This window comes from Protopterus annectens, chromosome 4.part0, assembly GCF_019279795.1.
Source record: "Protopterus annectens isolate FY-2018-M chromosome 4.part0, PAN1.0, whole genome shotgun sequence".
Lineage (NCBI taxonomy): Eukaryota > Metazoa > Chordata > Ceratodontiformes > Protopteridae > Protopterus > Protopterus annectens.
Window position 1 is genome coordinate 753,826,000 of NC_056733.1, and position 23,749 is coordinate 753,849,748.

The window sequence follows — 23,749 nt, forward strand, 5'->3', positions numbered from 1 at the left end:
GGTCCTCTCCTGTTTGGTATCTACTTCTATAAAGTACAGGCCAACACAGAAGGTCTTTGGCTAACGAAGTTCACAGATGACTGCAAACTAGGAGCCATAATCAAAACTCCAAAAGATGTGGACATCCTACAAAAGGGCCTAGCTGAGACAGATGCCTGGTGTCAAAGCCATGGCCTCAAGCTCAATGCCAAAAAGTGCATTGTCATCCCTTTTGGCAAAAACTCAGTACCCATGAACTACCACATAAGCAGTAGTCTACTTAACACTGAAAGTGTGATAAGAGACCTTGGGACACAGGTGGACAGTAGTCTCTCCTTTGATAATCACATCACCACAGTAGTCAGGAAATCCTTGTATGTGGCACACCTCATCACAAAAGGTTTCTCATCCAGGAAAAAAAGAGATCATTGTTCCCCTCTACTCATCACTCATTAGACCCATTATAGAGTACAATGCCCCTTTTGGTATGTACCTCACAAGACATCTACAACTGGAAAGGCCACAGAAATACCTCACCAAGAGGATTACTGACCTCAAACAGATGCCCTATGCAGACAGTCTCAAAAAACTGCAGCTTTACTCCATTGCATATCACCTACTCAGAGGCGATCTCTACCTAACACACAAAGCTATGTCAAACCCAGAGCTTTTAGACATGCTCCACTTAAAGAAATCCCAATTCCTACGAGCTACACGGTCTAGGGACCTAAACCTTGTCACCACAATAAACAGAACATGCTGGAGGGATAGATTCCTGTCCCAGAGACTTCCCATACTCTGGAACAAACTACCTATCTATAACAAACAAAGCTCCTCATAAGCGCTAAGAAAAATCTTGATGACTGGATGGGAGATGGGAAATTCACCCCGGGGATCACTTCTGTGGCTCTGTTCGACAGTGGCACAGGAAAATAATTTTCTTGGGTGGCGAAATCCAGGGTATCTTTGGCTAGGCTTACATTGGCATAGGGCCAATAGCCTAGTACCTACCTATGAACCTATAACTGCAAAATGGGAGAAATCACTGAATCCTCCCAAGATGAAAACACCCTTCAGGAAGGTCTAATACAGATAAATGCTTCATGTCAAAGCCATGACTAGAAACTCAATACCAAGAAATGCATTACAGTACCTTTTGGGAAGTCTGTCACCTCACGTAACTGTGTCATAAATAAAACATCCTTAAAAGTTAATTCACAAGTTAGGGATCTGGGGTTTCATGAGATAGTAACCTAGCGTTTGACAAATAGCTGTCCAAGTTAGTAAGGAAATCCCCCTATGTTGCTCAACTTATAAACAATGGTAAGGCAAACAGGTTCAGAGAAGTCATAATACCACTGTACTTGGTTCTCAAACTCATCATGGAGTTTGTCCTCTTTGGTATGTACCTGACTAGACACATGCAGCAAGTAGAAAGTCCACAAAGGTTTCTTACAAAAATGATACAGGGAATAAACACAATGTGCTACACCAATCGCCTCAAAGCCCCTGTCTCTGTACTCAGTATCATGCAGACTTCTGAGAGTTCATCTTTGCCTGCCATGCAAAGCATACCTGGACCCTGTCTGGATGAACTTTTTGCACATCTACAAAATAATCACTACTAGACTAAGAGAGCTAAATTATGCTTGCAACATAAACACAACATGTTGAAGAGACAGTTTCTCAGAGAATTTCCATTCTCTGGAACAAGCTCCCCATCCATGTGAAGCAGAGTTTTTCCCTCTCTCCATTTAAGCGCAACTTGGACCAATGGATGGGTAATCAGAAATTCACACCAGGTCAGTCTCCTACATCTGTGATGGACAGAGGCAGTCAGCGAATCACCACCTATATTATTCAAATTTGTTGGTCATATTTGGTTTGCACTGCTAGGCTTACAAGGGCCAGTGCAGTAGATAGCCTAGTATACACCTATGAATAGAGAAAGATGGCAAGAGCTGACATGTAGAAAGTGGTAGTGGATGAAGGATGTGGAGTTAAAACTTTGCTAAGTTACAACCTTGAAAAAGGTTAAAGATAGCTAACAAATATACTTCCAAGTGGAAAAGGTGGATCCCATGTTGAAGATGCCTGCCAAAAACCAAAAAATAGCTGGAATCAAAGCAGTGAAGCGATCAACCCCTTTTGTGTCACCCAGAGAGAATTTTATTCACGTCCATTTCCATATCATTCCAGTGTACAGTTTTGGGGCTGCAGTCAAGACTTGGACCACTTTAAGAGGGCGTACAGGGTCTCTGCCTATCAAAGGAATTTGAGAAACCATGCAGTTAACTTGAGAGGCTGGCAATCCAAATGTTGCCTGGTGTATAGATGGAAAAGGTGATAAGGGTGATGCTCTAGAATAGGTTTCTTTTAGTTCCCCTTCTGTGGCCTCACCTGATAAAATTGCTGGGACTGGAAAGTTCAGTGAGAATGACTCTGGTCTTACATATTTTGGCTTTCTGCAGAAATTTAGTCAGAGGGCTTGGGGAAGCATGCAGTAACCCAGAGCCTACTAGTGAATAACAGTCTTCTGGGTCCTCTGACCCTGTGGAAAGATGAAGGAAAAGAAGCTGCTGCACTTGTTGTTGGGTGGAGATGCAAGCAGATCACTGCAAGGCTTCCTCCAACAGCAGGTGCTCATTTGTACAGTAACCACACTCCAGGATCACTCACATGGCATCAGAAGACATCTACTGAGCCTTTCCACAGATGGCTTGACTGGGGCTACATGTTCTCAAAAAGTGAAGAGAATTACTTGCCCAATTCCCCCACCCTCACGACCTCCTAACCCAGGGGATAGGCTTGGGATCCCCCTGTCTGACAGTATACCACACTACTAACACTACCAGAGTGGAGAGGAACTGCATCCAGGGGTAGGTGGTAATACATTTCCTGCAGTGCTATGAGGATAACTCCTCTCCAGAATGTTTATGCTTAAGGAGGCGTCTTGCAGAATCTACATCATTTGGAACATGTGTCCAAAACAATGCAACTCATCCATAGTACCTGTGACTATGGAGAGGGGAGATGTGGCAGGACATTTCTTGCCTAGGTTGTGAATTTCTATCCATAAGAAGAAATGCTTGTGACAATAACTTGATTCATGGAATCCAGTGACTAAAGCTACTGATATCACAGGGTCCATTTTAAGATCCTCATGTGGAACCTGTCACAAAGAACCAAGTGGAGGGTTGTTGCATAGAGTTCAAGACCTTTAGTACTAATGGGCTATGATGTTGAATCAAAAGTAATAGCACTGCTTGAATGGGCTGTACTCTGCCTTGAGTGAAGCATTCTAACTTGTAAATTGTGTCCAGGTAGGAGACTATAAATTCTTGTGCTTGCATCTGCAAATGGCACATTTCAGTGTCCCTAACATGTCCAAGGACAGCAAAGCTAAATAAGTAATGTCTTGTACAAGTTAGTAACTTCTGTAGGATTAAGAACCAGTCATCCAGTTATAGGAACACTTGCATCCTGTGTAGTTTCAAGTGAGATGCCACTGCTGCTATGCAATCAGTAAATACCATGGAGCTGTATTGAGACCATATGGAAGAGCTTGGAACAGATGACCGATTCCCACACTGAAAGGTACATCTTGAATGCCATGCCAGTCTTTATATGCACATAGCTGGTCTACAGATCCAAAGAGCACCTCCAATCTACCTCATGAATACACAGAAGTCAGTTATAAAATGACCAACTGAAACCACCTGTTTTTTTTTTTTTTTTGCACACATACTTATGCTGCTTAGATCCAGAACTGACAAGAAAAAAAAAGGCAGGGGCTGATGAAGTTGAGTGTATGGAGGCTTGACGAAAGCGCTAACCGGAAGAACAAGAATTTTAAAAAAAGAATCTGGTTGTGTGCCTTTTTTTCTTTTCAGTGGTTTGCTTATTTATTTTTTTTTTACATTAGATCTAGAACTGACCTAAGGTCCTTTGTTATTCTGGGGAGTTTAGGAAAAAAAATAGTAAACCACAGCTACTTCCTGGTCTGGTAGGACCTCTTGGATGGCTATTCTTATCAGGAGGTTTGCAACCTCTCTTTGGCTGCCTCCTTCTGATGGGGTGGGATATCTGGTAAAGAAAAAAAAAACAACAAAGACTGTATAGCCTCTGGAAATTATCTATACTGCATGATGGCTAGCCATGCAGTTAGATCATCAAGAATCCAAAGACAGACGTGTTAAGAATCAACATACAAACTCAAAAACAGATCATAATTTATTACAGACTTTCTAAAACTAAAAATATCAAAACAAGCAGAAAAAACAATGTAGATAAAGTACAAATTAAGCAATTCAACAACAACCTAAAAAGGTTTTATGGAGAAATGGGAAAAAGCAAAAGGAACTAAAACATCACAAACATATGAAATAGTTGTAAACCTTGGTTCTAGCCAATTGCCCCATCCCCATGAGCAAAAATGGGGGAAAAGGGGTTGTGGGTGGATGGATGGATGAATGAAACAGGTACAGTTTAGAGAACCATTTATGAAGACCTTGTTGAATATCACAAACATGCTAAATGGATAGAAGAATTAAAAGAAATGGTAAGGAGCTCTAATGTAGAGAATATGAAAAGGGATGAACAGACAGAGAAATTGAGTCAAAATTAAGAAAATTCCCAAATGGAAAATTGGGGCAGGATGCAGTACCCATCTTCTGGCTAAAGCTACTAACACCTTTAAACACAGATTTAGCCTTAAGAATTACTTACAAGGCACACTGTGAATGGACACGGATTTGGTTAACAGGAAAAACAATTCATTAAAAGTGAACCATCTTAAGAAATATGTACCAATAAGTCACCTTCAGAAAATATACAAATTATATACTGGAACTGATGGAGTTTTATAGTCACTCAAAAAAAAAAAATTGCGGCAAAAGAACAAAAAGGCAACAAAAGGATCATTTGCTTCTGAAGAAAGTAAAAGGGGTGGGAATGTCCCAGTAGCCACATCTCATGACTGCAGTAGCCTCATGAGTGACAGCACCACATAAGTCAGGTTGGGGTAACTGCTCTCTCTTGGCTGGCTATGGCAGTACTACTTGCCAAGGGGCAGACATGCTGCTGACCACACAGCTTTACAGAGGTAACAGGGCAGCAGTCATGTCAGCTCTTTCTCCTTAGGTGACACACTGGTGTGCTTGGGCAGTAACTGGTGGGGGGGGGGGGCAGCCATGGGCATGGACTGGGAACTCATAGAAGCCCTATGCTACTACAGAAACATAACCACACTAACAGATATACTAACTTGCTCTCCAAGGATTCTCAGAGGAAGCTGAGAGTAGTCTAAATCAAAGCGATAAAGTAACGCACGTAAAGAAAAAGGGAACCACACATCATATGGTGGGAATACAATGTGCACCGAAGGAAGAACATTTTTTGAAAAAATAAAACAATAGCAGCAGTAAAGACGTTTGGGTAAGAAATACAAAGCATTACACTTAAAAATATGCTTTTGTTTGTCTAATATTAACCAGAGTGCAAATTAAACATGCGTATTCCTACATCAGAGCTGTGCAGTGCTAAAGAAAACTGCAGCATTGCAGTTATGTTTGAGATGATAGGAGACAGTGATTTAAATAACTACAGCTGAATATCACAAAACATTTTATTTATTCAGACTTTATATTAATCTATTTTGTAAGAGTAACAAACATCACTATGTAAGCCATATGACAAAGGCTTACAGACTGCCTGTGGCCTTCTACCTTCCTGCTCTTCTCAGATATTTAGCAAACATTTTGTAGCGGGGGTTGGTGTACAGTGCTAGAATACTAAATATCTTTCAAGGACTTAATGAGAGTTCACGAGGGAGAAGCAACATCCAGTAATACAGAGGGATATCCAGACTCTACCTGTCTCAAAAAAGCTATTATACATTATAAGCAAATGTGTAGAAAAAAATATATACTGATCATAAATATGCAAGTCATTCTATACTAGCAATTCAAATCAAACTGTGGTAAAACATGCCTGCAATATCAAAGAGTGCACACAAACGATGAATGAAAGAAAACTTACTCTACAAAATTGTTCATGGCTGCACGGGCATTGCATGACACATAAATTAACTTCTTTAGGTGTTCTGCTCTTCTAATTGCAAGAATAACTTTGGAATCTGCAACAGAAATGATTTCTTAAGAAATACAGTTAAAAAAACATCTTCTACTAAGGAAAATATATCTAACAAATGCACAACAAAAACACAAAAATACAGTAACTTGGGGAACTGTACTCGCCCTTTGCAGCATAGTAATAAATATATTAGAATTTTATTATTTAGGGTCTGCTTTTGGTCCAAAGAGGACGCATTTTATTTTGTTTTCTTATACAAACTTGCTGCCAGTGTCAAGTTCTAGCAATCTGGGTCATATACTAGGTACATCTTTATCAACTGCTAATTCTAGCTTATCACCGTCTAAAACAAAACCAAACAGCCTCCAACTAAAGGCTACTTGCGTACAATAATCCATGAACAACAATGTAGAATAAGCTGCAGTCTATCAAATCTATTTATAATTCACACAGGTTCAGTATAGATCTTGAAAAAATTCATATTTACAATATTCACAGAACCCTCTCTAAACTCAATGTAGCTCAGAAATAAGATGTACATTTACAGCACATTATTTAACAAGGATTAATTTTCAATTATCAATAAAAAGAGTTATGTACTTGCCATAACTTGGAATCTGTGCTATCCAGTATCATTATTCATCATGGATAGGTCTTGGATCTGACCTTGGATTCAAGCCGGCAGAGTGAGCGACAGCTCCTGGAATCGAGCTTCTACCCTCTAAGGAACCCCTGGCTACCCATAATCCTCATATCGAGTTTGCTAGATAAACATCAGGATAGTGACACTGTCCACACCAAGGAATAGCAGAACCAAACACACCATTACTCCAAGGATCCCCTGGTAACAGAAGGAGGGGGACGGAGGGTGGGAACATGATGAATAATGACACTGGCTAACACAGATTCCAAGTTATGGTAAGTACATAACTCTATCTAATGCTATCCATGTCATTATTGATCACGGATGGGTCAGAGTCTCCAGCTATCCATAATCCTGAGAGGTCTCAAGGAAGGACATGCCGGAGCACAGAAGAACCAAACGAAGCTCTTCCCCTAGATACCAAATCCAACTTGTAATGGCTACAAAGGTATGGGGGTTTGACCAAGTGGCAGCAGCACAAATGTCACCCAAAGAAGTCCTAGCCAAAAATGCCAAAGAGGTAGCCACCGACTCAGCAGAATGAGATTTAATAGGCTGGGGAGATCCTTATGATTGGTTTTGTAAATGTGAGCTATACAAGAAGCTATTCAATGTGAAACTGACCCTTTGGAAATGGCCCTGTCTTTCCTGGCCTGAGAGAAGGCTATGAAAAGCTGATCTGATTTTCAAAAATCCTTATTCCTCTTCAAACAGAAACGTAACTGACTATGTGCATTCAGGTAATGTAGATAGTACTCTCCTTTGTTCGAAAAATTGGGAAAAAAGACAGAAGCTGAACAGACTGATTAAGGCTAGTTTCTGAGGCTACTTTAGGAATGAATGAATGAAGGATTAGTCCTGACAGAGACCATATCCTTGTGAAAAATCATAAAGGGAGGCTTTACGCAGAGAGCCTGCAATTCAGAAACCCCCTTGGCAGAGGTAATAGCCACCAGAAAGGCTGTCTTCCAAGACAAAAACTTAATATCACACTTCGCAGCAGGGTTGAAGGGAGGTTGAGTCAGACACTGCAGCACCAAAGTAAGATCCCAAGGTGGAGACAGATCTTTGAAAGGAGGTCTAAGCAAGGACACCCCCTTAAGAAAGGCCTTGCAGAGCCTAGAAGAAAACATGGGACTATCACTTAGTTGAAAATTAGAAATAGCAGTCAGATGAAGCTTAATTAGAGAAGCTCGCTCCTTGCTGGAACAGAGAGGAAAGGAATAACAGAATGTCCAGAACAGGAGTGGAAAAAGGATCAATGTCCAGCTGATGAGCCAAAAGAGAGAACCACTTCCATTTGATGGAATAAACCTTTTTTGTAGAAGGTTTCCGAGATGCCAAAATAATGTCCTTCACTGCAGAAGGCAGCTTAACCTGACTGACGATCATTGGAAATGGAGGTACCACACTGTCAGCCTCAGGGTTTGAAGGTCAGGAGGAAGAAGTCCCCATGGACAGGAGATGAGATCCTGAACTGGATCTAATATTCAGGGAGGATATCTCAGATGAGACCAGAGGAGGGAGAACCACAAGGGAGCAATGAGGATGAGGTGAGCCTTCAGGCAACAGTCTTTCTTTAAAACCTTGGGAATGAGGGTCACTGGAGGATAGGCATAGAGGAGTCCTGGTAGCCAATCATGAATCAGAGCGTCCCTTGGTGACTCCCCCGGTGGGGAAATCAGGGCAAAGTATTTGCTGCATTTGTGACTGAATGGGAATGCAAACAGATTGCAGCATGGAAGACCTCATTGGTCGAAAATCTGACTTGCCACTGACTGGTTCAGGGATTACTCATGGGAACTCAGGACAGACCTGCTGAGTTTGTCTGCCAGCATGCTGGAATCGCCAAGGATATGCGTTGCAAGAAGAAAACGCCTGGTGGACATCGCCCATTCCCACATTCTCATGGCCTCTCTGCACAGCAGATATGATAGTGTCCCCCCCCCTGCTTGCTGATGTACCAGACCTCTATCATATTATCTCTGAATTGTTACCATCCCCAGAGGGAGATCATCCTGGAAGGCTTGCAGTGATAGTAGGACAGCTCTTATCTCTAGGACATTAATGTGCAACTCGCTCTCAGAGGGGGACCATGTGCTTTGGACCGTCCTTCACCGAAAATACCCCCCCATCCCAAGAGTGAGGCGTCCGTGGTCACTGTAGCTTGGGGTTGCGGAAGACAAAAGGGTCTCCCCAGCAGAAGATCCTTGGACTGGAGCCACCATGCTAAGTGACGCCGGCAGACTAGAGATATTTAGATTGCCATAGACATAGGGTGAAGGTGAGCAGACCACTGTACCCCACGGGTCCACTGAAGCACTTGCATGTGGTACCTAGTGAGGGAAGCCAAACTGAATAGTTGCCGCCATCGAACAGAGGGCTTGGAGAATCAGGTGCACAGGGACACAGTCCCAATCCAGGTAGAGGAGAACTTGCTCCCGAATCACATCTACCAGTCTCTGACAGTGTCCAGAAGAACCTCTATGAATTCCAGCCTCTAACACAGAGTAAGGTGTGACTTGGGAAGGTTGACAATGTCCAGATCGCAAAACAGACAGAGTGAAATCTGAGGCTAGACAGAGAAGATGCTTTATGGGAACTGCGAGGAGCCAATCATCCAAGTACGGGAAGACCCGAAACCCCTACAGCCAGAGATGGGCCGTTACCACTGCCACACATTTGGTGAACACCCGGGGGGCTGAGGTGAGACTGAAGGGCAGGGCTCTGAACTGATCATGATTGGCCCCCAGCCAGAAGTGCAGGAATCTCCTGGAGCGCCTGTCAATTTTTATGTGATAGTACGCATCCTTGAGACCCATCAAGCACATCCAAAATCAACCTTGCGCAGAGGTAGAAGAATGGACTGAACAGTGACCATCCAGAACCTCGACTTGACTGATGAATTCAACTTGCTGACGTCCAGAATGGGATGTAGGTCACCTGTTTTTCTGGGCACTAAAAAGAAGAGAGTGTAAGTACTGTATCCTTGTTGTCCTGTTGGGACCTTCTGGATGGCTCTTTTTTGAAGGAGGTCTTGAACCTCTGTGAGAGCTAACTCCCTTTGGACTGGAGGGGGTGAGCAAAGGGTATAAAGTATCCCCTGGATACAATGTTAAGCACCTACTGATCTGAGGTAAGAGCAGCCAAAGCCAGGGGGTGCAAGATTTGGCCCCTGACTGCCTCCAGGGCAGGTCAGTCGGGCTGCGCTTCAGCAGCACTGTGGGGGCTTCTCTGAGAAAGGTTCTCGGAAGCCCTGATTCTACGGACCTCCTCTGCCTCTGGGTTGGCATCTGCCATCAAATCATCTTCCCCGGCCAGAAGAAGAGGAGGATTCCTGAGGAGCATTTTGGAAGGAAGACTGCGGCCTGTGGAACCATAGCTTTTTTATTACCCCTCTGAGTATTTGAGAAGGAATGCTGGGGAGTAGAAAAAGTACAGTTTTGTACCTACCATAAATGTAGATGTTAGAGTGCTAATACAGCTGCAGTCATAACAGATGGGTTATCCTGCCGTCAGGCGGGTCCCTCGGTCGGCCGAATTCCAAAGTCTAGGTCCGGTGTCGGTTGTCGTCGCTTCTTCCCTGATGTCAGTGCGACAGGGGTATAAAAGAACCAGCCAACCCCATTTTCTTCAGTCTTTCTTGCCCTAGATGTCAGGTGCCCCCAGAAGGAAGGCAATACATAAAATAATGTAATAATGCAATGCAATATAATCAAAAAACAGTAGTTGCAAGCAAATACACCATAAAAAATACCCCTAGAGGGGAAGGAGGGAGGGAAACTTGGACTGCAGCTGTATTAGCACTCGAACATCTACATTTATGGTAGGTACAAAACTGTACTATGTTCATCGTGCATACAGCTGCAGTCATAACAGATGGGTAGAATCCCAAAGCTAAGAAAGGGGTGGTAGGCACTAGGTGGAGCTAGGAGGAGCCAAAATGCCCTGCAAGACTGCAGTGGCAAAGCCTGCTCTAGACTTGGAGTATAATGGTAGGTTGTAGTGCTTAGAGAAGGTATGCACAGAACTCCAAGTGGCTGCTTCTAAAATATCCTTGGTAGGAACTCCTCTGAGGAAGGCTGCAGAGGTGGCTGTGGTCCTGGTGGAATGAGTTCTAATGCCTGTAGGTACAGTTTTGCCATGAAAGGAATAGCAAAAGCGTATGCAGTGGGCTATCCATTTTGAGATTGTCTGTTTGGATATTGACTTTCCTTGAGCTCCTACCGCATAGGCCAGAAAAAGCTGTTCTGATTTTCTGAAAGGCTTTGTTCTGTCCAAATAATAACGCAGTTGTCTGTGGATGTCCAAGGAATGCAGTAATCTCTCCCCTTTGTTTTGAGGATTAGGATAAAAAGTAGGTAAATGTATGGCCTGATTTAAGGCTACCCTGGATACCACTTTAGGCATAAAGGACAGGTTGGTACGTAATGAAACTCTGTCCTGATGGAAGATGATGAAAGGCTGGACAGCCATAAGAGCCTGTAGTTCTGAAACTCTACGAGCTGAAGTGATAGCCAGAAGGAAAGCTGTTTTCCAGGACAAATATTGTAAATCTGATGAGGCAGCTGGTTCAAAAGGGGGCAAAGTCAGTTTTTCCAGAATGAAATTAAGATCCCAAGCAGGTATTGGTTGTTTTCTTGGAGGTCTTAAATTCTTAGCCCCTCTGAGGAACTGTCTTAATAGAGGGTGAGAGAATAAAGGTGGATCAGTGTTGTATTCTGCAGAAATGGCTGAGGCATGGATTTTGATGGAGGAGAACGAAAGTCCACTGCTTAGCAGTTCGGCCAAATATTGTAGTATTTGAGGTAAATTCAGTTTTCCAGGGCACTGGCCCTTTTTCTCATTCCAAACACAAAAACGTTTCCACTTTGCAGAGTAAGCTTTTCTAGTTGGTGGCCTTCTGGCCTCCAAAATGACATCCTGCACCTCCTTGGAGAGCAGGGCCCGCTGTGATGCTAAGGAATCTTCCATGCGGCTAGATTGAGTGTCTTCAGCTGACTGTGAAGAGTTTTGAAGCTGTGCTGAGTCAGAAGAAGAGGCATTAGAGGCAGGGTCCATAGTGGGGAGTGCGTCAGGCTCCTCAGGAGTGGGTACCAGTGTTGCCTTGGCCAGTCCGGAGCAATGAGGATCATCTTTGGTCTGTCTGCTCTGGTCTTCAATAGGACTTTGGGCAGCAGAGGAAGAGGTGGGAAGGCATAAACTGTCATTGATGTCCAACTGAAAGAGAGAGCGTCCACTCTCCAGGCCTTTGGATGGAAGGTCCTTGTGCAGAACTTTGTCAATTGATGATTTTTGTGGGAGGCAAAGAGATCTATGTCTGGCCTTCCCCATTCTTGGATTATTTCTGTAAAAACTTTTGGATGCAACTTCCATTCGTGTGGATCTGTCATATTCCTGCTTAGGTTGTCTGCCAGCGTGTTTTCCTTGCCTGGCAAGTACTGTGCTTGTAGTTCCATTTGTAAGTCCATGGCCATGTTCAAAAGTGACATGGCCAGTCTGCATAGGGGATAAGAATGTGTTCCTCCCTGCTTGTTTATGTACCACATAACTGTGGTGTTGTCTGTTCTTATCAATAGCTGACCTGGTTGTAGAAGGTCCTTGAAGGCTGTAATAGCATTTATCACTGCTAGCATTTCTTTTTGATTGATGTGAAGGTGCTTTTCTTTTTGGGTCCATTTGCCCTGAATGCACCGGTCTGTCATGTGCGCCCCCCAGGCGTAGTCCGAGGCGTCTGTCGTGATGACTTGATTTGCTTGAGGCTTGCTGAATGGAAGACCTGTGTTTGTTTGGCATGCTTGAGCCCACCACAGAAATTCCTTTTGCAGACATGCAATTAGTGGTATTATTGTTTCCAAACTGTGGCTGTGTTGAGACCATATGTTTTTTAGGTACCATTGTAGTTTTCTCATATGCAGCTTTGCACATGGGATTAGTAAGATGCAAGATGCCATGAATCCCAGAGCCTGCAGGATTTTCCTTGCAGTCAGCCTGGTGCAATTTGCCAGTGTTCTGAAATATTGAATTAGTTGCCCCTGCTTCTCTGGCGTGAGGTAGGCCATCTGGGTGTTTGTGTCCAAATTGGCACCCAGGAAAATTATCTTCCGAGAGGGTATTAGTCTTGATTTCTCTTTGTTGACTGTGTATCCTAGAGAGTTTAATAACATTATTACATAAGCCAGATGTTTCAAAAGAATGTGCTTGCTGTCCGCTTGGATCAGGCAGTCATCCAAATAAGGGTATATTTGTATCCCTTGAAGTCTGCAGTAGGCAATTACTGATGCCAGGCATTTCGTGAATACTCTGGGCGCAAGCTTTCCTCCTAAAGGTGCTGCCATTTGAGACCTGGTTGGCATGCAAAGGGGAAAGTCATTGGTTTTGCTTTCTGAAAGATTGCGAGTTGTCCTCACCACCTCTTTGTGTAGGAGCTTGCCATTGTCTGCCACTGTACGAGCCTTGTGTTTGTCCTCTGCCCCTCGGGTGCCTGTATCTGCCTCTTTGGGGTCTGTCTGTGGCAGGAAAGGACCAGTTTTTGGAAGGCCAATTTCTACTAAAACGCGGGGGTTGAACCTGTAGAAATTCTTTCACAGTTTGCATTGATTTAGCCTTTTCCTCCATCTTCCGTAATACTTCCTCAGCATTTGCCCCAAATAGTACATCCTTTTGAAGAGGGGCGTCTAGTAATTTAGCTTTGACATGATCAGGCAAGGCTTGTTCCTTGAGCCAGGCATGCCTACGTATGACTGAGCCTGTAACAGCAGCTCTACATGAGGCCTCTAGAGCATCAAAACCACATTGTAAGGTATGTTTACCCACTTGTTCTGCACTATGCATCAAATCCTGCAACTCCTTCATGTCTGGTTGTTCAGGTTGTGACATTTTACTTTTCAATTGAGATAACAAAACTGTTGGTATTTTAGCATATGAAACTGACAGTTTAAGGCCCTCATGGATAAGGTAGCAGAGGTATATACCTTTTTTCCCCACCTTTCTAAGGATCTGGAATCTCTCTCGGAAGGCAATGGGTTTTTGGTAATGGAGGCCTTAACTCCCTTGGGCCCCTGTGAGATGGTTTCTAGGTCAGCAGCATGGCTTTTGTATAGAAATTGGTGCGAGTCAGGAACCCTGTAGTACCGGTCAGGTTTAACTGGAGCTGGAGGGAGAAAGTCTGGATTAAGGCAGGCCTCAGAGTAAACATCATCTAGGATGTCCAGGACAGGAGGTATAGCCAGAGGCCTGTGCTGGGGTAACAAAAGAAATTCCCTGAGCCTTTTCTTGGAATCTGAATAATCCTGGCCTTCCCAGTGGAAGTGTTCCCTTAAGGTATGCAGAGTTTCACCAAATGAGTAATCCTCAGGGGGGGGGATACAGAAGGAATAGATTCCTCCGCATCAGAGTCTTCAAAAGGAGAGTAAGACTGTTCCTGACAATGAGAGTGCTCTGAAATAATGGAGCCCTGATCAGAGGAGGGGGAATCTTCCTCCACTCTGGGTCTTTTGTCCGGAGGTGGCTGAGAACCTCTGATTAGAGTAATTAAATCCTCAGCCATTTTAAGCATCTGTTTCTTAGGCATGGGGCCTGGAGATGGGCCCTGTTGTAGCTGGTCTCTTAGGGTGCATGGTAGCTTTAGAGCTTGTGAAAGCCTTGATGGAGAAAGAAGAGGAAGGTCTGAAGACACCTTGAGTGGAGGTGGACCTGTCCACATCCTGTGTTTCAATGCCAAGCGTGGCTTCGGTATCTGTAGTCAGGGTGCGGGCCGAGGAGCCTGCGACCTCGGGTACAGGAGACACCGCCAAAGATGTGTCGTCGGTAATCAGGGGCTGCGTAGGCGTCTCGCTGAGAACCGGACCACGTGTAGTCGGCTTTGGCGTGGTGTCGGTAGAGGCCGCGGACCTAGAGTGTCGGTCCTTGTCTTTGCGTTTTTTTAGACAAAACCGGAGTTGGAGTATCCGACGACATAATACAGTTAAATGCTTTCCCAAAATAATGCTGGGCGAACTCCGCCAGACACTTAATAGTGCGTTTGTTGAATGTAGCACAAAAGCGACAGACCGAGATGTCGTGGTCTGGGCCTAAACAAGGTATACAGAGGGAATGGAAATCCTTATACGGTATTTGCTTCCCACAAGAAATACAATTATTAACTTTGTCTGACATCGGTCTGAGGCAAGAAAAAGTTTCCCCAACGGGGTACTTAGCTTTTAAGAAGACTTCGGTACCAAATTTTTTGTAATCTCAGGAGCTGGCCGACCGGCACTTGCGAACTGCTTCTGCTTCGGGCACCGCGCGGCAAAAAAAGACTGAAGAAAATGGCGTCGGCTGGTTCTTTTATACCCCTGTCGCACTGACGTCAGGGAAGAAGCGACGACAACCGACGCCGGACCTAGACTTTGGAATTCGGCCGACCGAGGACCTGCCTGACGGCAGGAGAACCCATCTGTTATGACTGCAGCTGTATGCACGATGAACATCTTGATCCAGACTGTGGACAAGGTCTTTTCCTCCTGCTCAGTGTGGGTCAGTGTTTCCTTGACCAAAGGACCAAATAGAGTAGATCCATCGAATGGGGCATTGGTAAAGGACACCTTGAAGTTGTCCGCAAACCCACAAAGGTGAAACCAGGCATGATGCCCAACAGCAATGCCTGTGCCTGCTGTTCATGAGGTGGCCTCAACCGCATTCAAGATCAACCAAGGGAAGTGAGAGTGGAAAGCTTTGGAGAGACCACTTTAAGGCTCTTCAGAGGCAACAAGTCTGAAAGGGAAGAGAAAAGTTCTGACACCAAATCCCTTTGCAGCCATGTGAAATGTGCCATATAATTAGTTGTTCTCAGTCCGAAGGTAGCTGAGGAGTACACGAGCTTCCCAAAATGGTCAATCGCCTGTGACTCTCTGTTAGGGGGATGGACCATAGAACTCTGTTCCGCAAGCCCTTTCTTGGTGGATGCAGCAACCACAATCGCATCTACAGGGATACCCTTATTCCAGAAAGGTTTGTCTTTCGGTGGACTTAGAAACCTGCCTGCTCTCTTGGGGACTGGTTCTACTGTGTCCGGCTCCTTCCACGCCCTACTGGCAATGAGCTGGACTAGCTCATCTGCAGGGGGAGACACCCAGGAGGAAGATGGGCATGCCCCAAATGCCTTTAGGAACACCGATTCCTTGGAGGATGTGGTAGGGGAATTCCAAACACCTTGCTCTTTCAGGATCTCAAGTAGGTCTCCAAAGGACACCTCCTCATTGGTAGTCTGGGGGACCTGTCCCCTTCCTCGAAATCCATGTCCTCAGTGAGGGACTCTTGAGGGGAGTCCAGGTGCCTCCTCTTGCATGTCCTCTTCCGAGGCGGCTCTTCCACTGTGGGCTCTGGGGAAGAGGAGGGTACCCTTATGGGGGTAATTCCCTTCTGAAGGCGATCCCAGGTGGGCTGACCCCGAACCAATGAAGATTTGCTACCCAAAACGGAACCATGCAGGGGTGGGTCCAGAGCTGAAGTAGAGGCTGCCGACCAACCGGAGACTGTCCTATCACCTGGAAGGCAAATGGACTGGAAGTAGTTCCACCCTTATCCCCGCTGGTAACCACCAACTGGGACGGGAGGTGGGACCCTGGCACAGTATCGATGTCCCCGGATATCGGTTCCGAACTATCCAAGGCAGATACCCCCAAAGGAAAGGAACGGTCCAAAAACTCTGGGCCAGATCCTCCCTTAGTGGCCTCTGTGGATCTCTCGAGTTTGAGGCAAAGCTAGCCCAGAAGGTAAAGGGGCTGAACCAGCCAGGGACCCAGGTTTTGTGGGAGCACTACCAGACACCGATGGTCTCCCCTTAGGCAAGCTCTGATCCTGGGGAGCTGAGCTTGCAGGAGTCGGACATAAGGAGAGGACTTCTGACGTGGGTGAAGAGCCCTTTGGCAAGTGGCTATGGGACAGAAGCAAGCCTAGTTCCATTTGGGCTTTGAGAAAGCTCATCATCTGGTCCCTATCAGACAGGAGCAAACTTCTAGTAGACTGGGAGGAAACTGAAGAATGGCCTGAATGGGTTGAGTGTCGCAGTCCCTAGAGGGGGACCTGCTGGACTTTGATGGATCCAAAACTCTGGAAGGGGCCAGGGGATCGATTATAATAATGGGATCAGAGGAAGCCGCCAGATCTGATGGCCTGGTTGGATCCAAGCGCACTAAAGACCCCATGGATGGATCTGACTGGCTCATTGGATCGAGGGGTTTTGGATACGATCGGATCAGAGGACCTCAGAGCCGCTGAGGATTTAGATCAGACCAGGAAGCCGAGGTTCTCGGAGCTGAAGAGACTGGAGCCGATGCCCATGGGGTTGGAATAGAATCCAGGGCACAGGGATCAGAGAGCCTCAGCCATTTATCAGGGGAGTCCTGAGAGGAAGAGAGCATCCTCTTGGGATCCAAAAGGGCTTTGGAGGGAAGCCAGAGAACAGGGGACCCCTTTTAGTAAGCCCTTTTAGTAGCAGCTTGTTTCTACGGGTCTAGGAGAGCATTAGGGTTGAATCCTGCACAGATATATCATTACATCTTTAAATGGGGCTCTCTTAGACAGTAAATGCACGCCTCATGTGTGTCGGCAGGAGCTAACTTCCAACTGCATGAGGAGCAATGCCTAAAACCGGGGGGTTTGTCAGCCATAACACAGACAAAAAATACAAACCCCCCCCCAGCACATACACAGACAGACACACAGACAGACAAGGAAAGGGAGAGAAAGACACTAACAAAGAGAAAAGGGCAGGAAAAAAGCTAACAGACCAGCGATCAACTAGGGAGAGGAGGAAACCTACAACTGGACTAAACTAACTACACTTGTCAGAAAGGAAAGAGAGAATACTTCAAAAAGGTTACTTATCTAACTGAAGAGCTTGAGCTGCAGAGAACACATCTATTCACTGGTCATGGCAAACAAAATCTGACAATTATGGGTAGCAGGGGTTCCTGGGAGGGGAGGAGCTTGAGCTCAGGAGCTGTCTCTCACTCTGCCGGCTTGGATCCAAGGTCAGATCCAAGACCCATCTGTGATCAATAATGACACAGATAGCATCAGATCCATACCTTTGAGAAAGACTGTCCCTTTCTTTGATGTTGGTGAAAACAGCTGGAGTGTAATATGACAAGGCAGGAGGTAGACAGAGTGGCTCTTGGGCTTTCTCCTGGGAGGAGGGAAGGGGAAACGGTTTGCTTCTGCTTAGCAACAGCCCCTAGTGAAGCCTAGTGGTACTATTACAAGAATACTCCAGGAAAACTGCTGGAAGCAGTGGACACAGTATGTGTGAACACACAACACTGGGACAGGAATGGGGATTAAATAAAAAAAGCTAACAGTGATTTCATTGCAGGATGTCCTAGTCTCTTCTACATCAGGGTTTTGGAAACTGAGGATCACAAGGGCACTGATGACAGCAGTGGAAGGGAAGGGGTATTACTTAAAAAAAAAAAAAAAAAAAGTACTTAAGAAACCAAACCAAGTAGTCAATTAACCAGGTTTTTTTGCTAGTCGGTACAAAAGAAACAGAATGGAATCGCTCATCAAAATGAAAGAAAAGGAAGCCAGATTTGCAAGGCTCTCAGATTTATGCAAGTTGCATACTTAATACACCTCCTCTATTTCACATTTTTCCAAACTGGTTTAAAAATAAGCTCTGCTATAAAAAAGACAATAACATTTTATGATAAAGAAAAATAAGTTATGTCTTACTATAATGTTCCATCTGTGTTGTTGATCTTCATCCATTCATCACTGATAGGACGTCTGTTCCGTCCTTGGAACCAAGTGGCTTATACCAAGCTCGCACCAGCCAGAAACTCTTGAGCTAAGCTTTTACCCACAGTACCCTTCTCCCTGTTACCTTGGATCGAGTTTGCCCTTTATCAGTAAAACAGAGGCAGTTTCAGCACAAGTGCCTTAACTCAGCACTTGGACCCAAAGTATCCACCAGCAGCCTTTGGAAGATGGGACGTGATGAATGGATGAAGATCAACAACACAGATGGAATGTTCTGGTAAGACATAACTTCTTTATCTGATGTTGTTAATCTTCATTCGATTCATCACTGATGGGACAGAGTACCCAGCTACCTTGTGTGCCCTGGGTGGCCCTTATGGAAGAATATTCCTGAGCACCATTGAGCCAAAAGAAGCTCTTCCCCTGGAGACCAAATCCAATTTGTAATGAGTAATAAAGGTATGAGGAGAAGCCCATGTCGCTGCTGCACAGATATCATCCATGGAGCCTCTAGAATGGAAGGCTACAGAGGTTGCCATCGACCTGGTAGAGTAGGCTTTGATTTTCTGTGGTATAGGCTTTTTCTCATGATGATAAATGTAAAGTATGCAGTCACTAAGCCATTTAGATAAGGTCACTTTCGAAACAGAATTTACCATTTTAGGGCCAGAAAAGGAAATGAATAGTTGGGTCTGATTTGCGCATTGTCTTAGTCCTGTCCAGATAAAATCTCAATTGTTTATGTACATCCAAAGAATGCAGACAGTATTCTCCTTTATTGGTAAAATTTTGGAAAAATACTGGAAGGTCAATAGTTTGATTAATGGAGAAATCGAAAATGACTTTGGGAAGAAAGGTCGGGTTCGTCCAGAGTGATACTCTGCCCTTGTGAAAGACTAAATAGGGCAGTTTAATGCATAGAGCGTGGAGCTCTGAAATGCACCTAGCTGACGTGATGGCAACCAGAAAAAGGGACTTCCATGATAAGAATTTAATGTCACATTTAGCTGCAGGCTCAAAGAATGAAGAACTAATGTGAGGTTCCATACTTCAATAGGTTGTTTGATTGGAGGTCTAATGTGAGATGCTCCTTTTAGAAAGGTTTTACACAACCGGTGTGTAATCAGGGGAGAATTTCCAAAACCATTATGAAAGTTTGAAATAGCAGCTAGATGTACTCGTATGGTAGAGGCTGCAGCTCCGTTCTCGAAAAATTTTGATAGATAGTGTAGACTACAGTAACTGGAACCAAATACGGGTCTAGTTGCCTTTTCTTAGGCCAAATAGAAAATCTCTTCCATTTTTTTTAAGACAGATTTTTCTGGTGGATGGTTTGTCAGAGGCCAGGATAATATCACTTACTGGAGAGGGAAGGTTATCCTGCCTGGCGATTAGCGGAAGTGGAGAAACCAAGCTGTCAGCTTGAGACTGGTTAGATTCGGATGACTCAACCCTTCGGGGTGAGAAATCAGGTCTGGAGATAGATCCAGAGAATCCATAGTCGGCATAATAAATGAGGGCAGACAAAGGGGAACCATACTTGTAGAGGCCAATAAGGAGCTACGAGGATCACTTTGCTTTTCAACCAAAGAGCTTTCTTCAAGAATTGGGGAATTACAGGGATGGGGGAATAGGCATACAGAAGTCCCGTGGGCCAAACATGGATCAGAGCATCCCTCAGAGACTCCCCCTGCAGGGGAATTAGGGCAAAATAGCTGCTGCATTTGTGTTTTGACGGGGAGGCAAATAGGTCACAAGGCTGGCCCTAGCAGCTGAATAGTTTTGTTGCCATGCTGGAGTTGAGGGACCACTCGTGCTCAACTTGTCTGCAATCACGTTGGAATCCGCCAGGATATGCGTTGCTATCAGAAAGCGGTTGGAAGCTATTGCCCACTGCCAAATTCTCATGGCCTCTCGACATAAGGCGTAGGTACTTAGCTTTACTGAAGACTTCGGATCTGAAATTCGTTTTTGAAAATCTCAGGAGTCGGCCGACCGGCACTTGCGAACTGCTTTTGCTTCGGGCACCGCATGGCAAGAAAGACTGAAGAAAATGGCACCGGCTGCATCTTTTATACCCCTGGCGCACTGACGTCAGGAAGAGGCGACAGCAACAGACGCCGGACCTAGACTTTGGAATTCAGGCAGACTGTGGGTAGCCTGTCAGCAGGATAATCCAAGTGTAATGACTGCAATTATGAAACACGATGAACATCAGATTGGAATGCGTGCAACGCTAAAAGCACTGCCCTCAGTTCTAGAACACTGATATTCAGGTTGGCCTCCATTGTGGACCATGTGCCTTGGACTATCATTCCCTGAAAATGGCCCCCACCCCCCAACCCTATCAGGGAAACATCTGTAGTCACAGTGGCTTTGGGTTGAGAGGGATGGAAAGGGCGGCTCCAAAGTTCTGTCTCTAGCCTCATCTACCAAAGTAGGTCCTGTTTGCAATGACTGGTTATCTGAAAACACAGGGGGTGACGATTTGGGAACCACTGAGATAACAGAAGCCACTGAAGTATTCTCATGTGACGTTTTGTGAGAGGCACTACTGATATGGCAGCTGCCATGGATCCTAGGAGTTGAAGGACTTCCTGTGCTGAAGCTGAGTTTTGGCAGAGTATCACCCGGAGCTGTATCCTCAGTCTTTGTAATCTGTGGTCTGGGAGAGATACTAGACAGGAGCGGGTGTCAAAAACTGCTCCTATGAACTCTATGGACTGGGTCAGTGTAAGGTTGGATTTCTCCCAATTTACTGTTATTCCCAATAGTCTAACCAGGTAAAGAGAGAGTGTACAGTATTTCAAGGCTGTTACCAGTAGATGCTTGGTGGGGGCGGTAAATTGTCCAAATATGGAAACACCCAGAATCCTTGCAGTCTCAAGTGAGCTGTGACCACTGCCATGCACTTGGTGAACACTCTGGGGGCAGTAGAGAGTCCAAATGGCATTGCAAGAAATTGGTAGTGATTGGCTCTTAGCCAGAAGCGAAGTAGTCTCCTGGTGTGTTTGTCCATTTTGATGTGGTAATACACATCCTGGAGATCCATGGAGCACATCCAATCACCATTTCCCAGAAAAGGGAGAATGGACTGAACTGTGACCATCCGGAATTTTGTTTGGGTGACAGACTTGTTTAAATTGCTGAGATACAAAATTGGTCTCTAGTCCCCTGTCATTTTTGGCACCAAAAAAAACCCAGAATAGAATCCGGATCCACATTGGTCTGGTGGGGCTGCTTGGATAACTCTGACACAGCTTTTTTATTTCTATAGCTGCTTCTTCCCTTTGACTGGGTGGAATGTCATGTCAGGAAGTCTTGTAGGGGGGTAAACATTGAGGGGAATACTGTAGCCTCTGGTTATAATCTTCTGCACCAAACAGTCGGTAGTTATTGATTGCCAGGCAGCATGGTGCGGAGAGAAACATTTCCGGACTGCTTCAGAGGAAAGCAATCGGGCCGCTCCTCAGGAGTGCTGATAGGATTGTCCAGAGAAAGAATCTCTGGGTCCCTGGTTATGTGGGCCCCCTCTGCCTCGGTAGGGGAGTCTTCCAGAAGAGTTACCCCCCTTGCCCCTGGGGGTATACTAGCCACATGCATCACGAAAAGAACCCTGAGACTTTGTGCCACAACTTTCCACTCCTCTGGTTCCTAGAAAAGGAATGCTGCGGGGTGGAAAATCGTACACCTATGGCATACAGGGTCTTGTCATCCTTTTCACAGCTGACTAGAGTGTCTTTCACTTTAGGGCTGAACAGGGAAGATGCTTCAACTGGAGCGTTCAGGAAGGAAGACTTAAAAGGGTCCGCAAAATCACAAAGGTGCATCCAAGCATGCTGTCTCATAACTATGCCTGAACCCACAGCTCTGGCCTCCCCTTCGGTTGCATGTGATATTAACCTCATGGACGAGTTAGAGATGGATTCTAGGGTTGCAAGCTGCAAGGCAACTTGGTCACTTACCTCATCAGACACCTGTCCTGACAGAGTTCCAGAGAGTTTGGAGATCAAGTCTCTTTGGACTCTCGTAAAATGTGCTAAATAATTCGAGGACTGTATGGTAAAGGTCGATGAAGCAAAGATTTGCTTCCCTAACCTGTCCACTGCCTGGGACACTATGTTGGGCAGGTGAACAGTCTGACTCTTCAGCAAGTTCCTTTTTCGTGGCCGCCGCCACCATCACCATAGCATCAACTGGTAAACCCTTAGACCAATGCGGGCTCTCCTCAGGAGGGGATAGGCTCTTGTCTGGTCTCCTAGGGATAGGCTCAAAAGAATCAGGATTCTTCCAAGCACGCTGCACCATGAGTTGGACTAACTCGTCTGCAGGCACGGTCATCCAAGAGGTAGATGGCCAGGCACGGAAAGCCTGCAGAAAGACAGACCCTTTGGAGGAAGGGTCGGTGGACTTCTAGTCACCCCTCTGTTTCAGCATTGAGGTTGTCCTCGAAGGAGATATCAGGAGGTGACCATGGGGACCCTTCCCCTTCATCGTAATCCGTATCCTCTGTCAGACTCCGCAGGGGGAGTCTACGTGCTTCCTCTTGCACGATTTCTTCCATGGTGGCTCTTCAGTGGGGACTTCTGAGGAGGATTCTTAAGAAGGGGCCCCCTGCAATAGGATTTCTTGCGGCTCCCGTGCCTGGTGTCCCAAGGCGGTGGCTTGTGTCAGCTGCAGCTCAAGGGGAAGGATGTCTGTGGTTCCGACGCCGGAGGTATGCTTCCAGAAGCAAGTGCCCTCCCCATCGCCTGGAAAACAGGTCTGCCCGAAGAGGGATGGGAGCCCAGAACAGAGAAGGACAACATCGGAACTGGGGCCACACCACACTCCGCCGAACCGGCTCCTGAGGGAGGATCGTTAATAAGGATTTGTGCCGACAGAGCCCTTGGCACCGTGGATGGAACCGTAGACATGCTTGGAACCGTACTCGAGGAAAGAGCCTGCAGCCCAATCCTGAACTTGAGGAAGGTTCGGTTCTGAAGAGACTGAAGACCAAAGGGACGGTTCTGGGGCCACAGTACAAGTCCACTACTGGCACCGAAACTGAGGGTTCCGAGAAGGACGTTGGAGCAAAAGACTTTGAAACCTGCAAAGTCAAAGGAGGAGAGTTAGGATGGAGTCCTTGGAGAAACAATCCTAGGTCCGGCAAGTGGATGGGTCTTAGACGGAGTAGGTAGCCCCCTGGCTGTCAGCAACTGATCCATAAGGCGCAACACATCAAGTTCCGAAAGGCTCCTGGTGGATCTAGTGGATACCCCCAATGGGGAGTCTGGTCGCTCTAGGAAGGGG

The 23,749-nt window shown here is 45.6% G+C and overlaps 1 protein-coding gene across 2 annotated transcripts in view; it reads right to left on the reverse strand.

Moving 5' to 3' along the window:
* The window catches only part of TRMT2A (tRNA methyltransferase 2 homolog A), an 826,498-nt gene that overhangs the window by 188,886 nt on the left and 613,863 nt on the right, over positions 1-23,749 (reverse strand). For both annotated transcript variants that reach the window (XM_044068710.1, XM_044068711.1), the window contains exon 11: positions 6,019-6,115. In XM_044068710.1, coding sequence (XP_043924645.1) covers positions 6,019-6,115 — 97 coding nt within the window. The remainder of the gene's footprint in view (positions 1-6,018; positions 6,116-23,749) is intronic.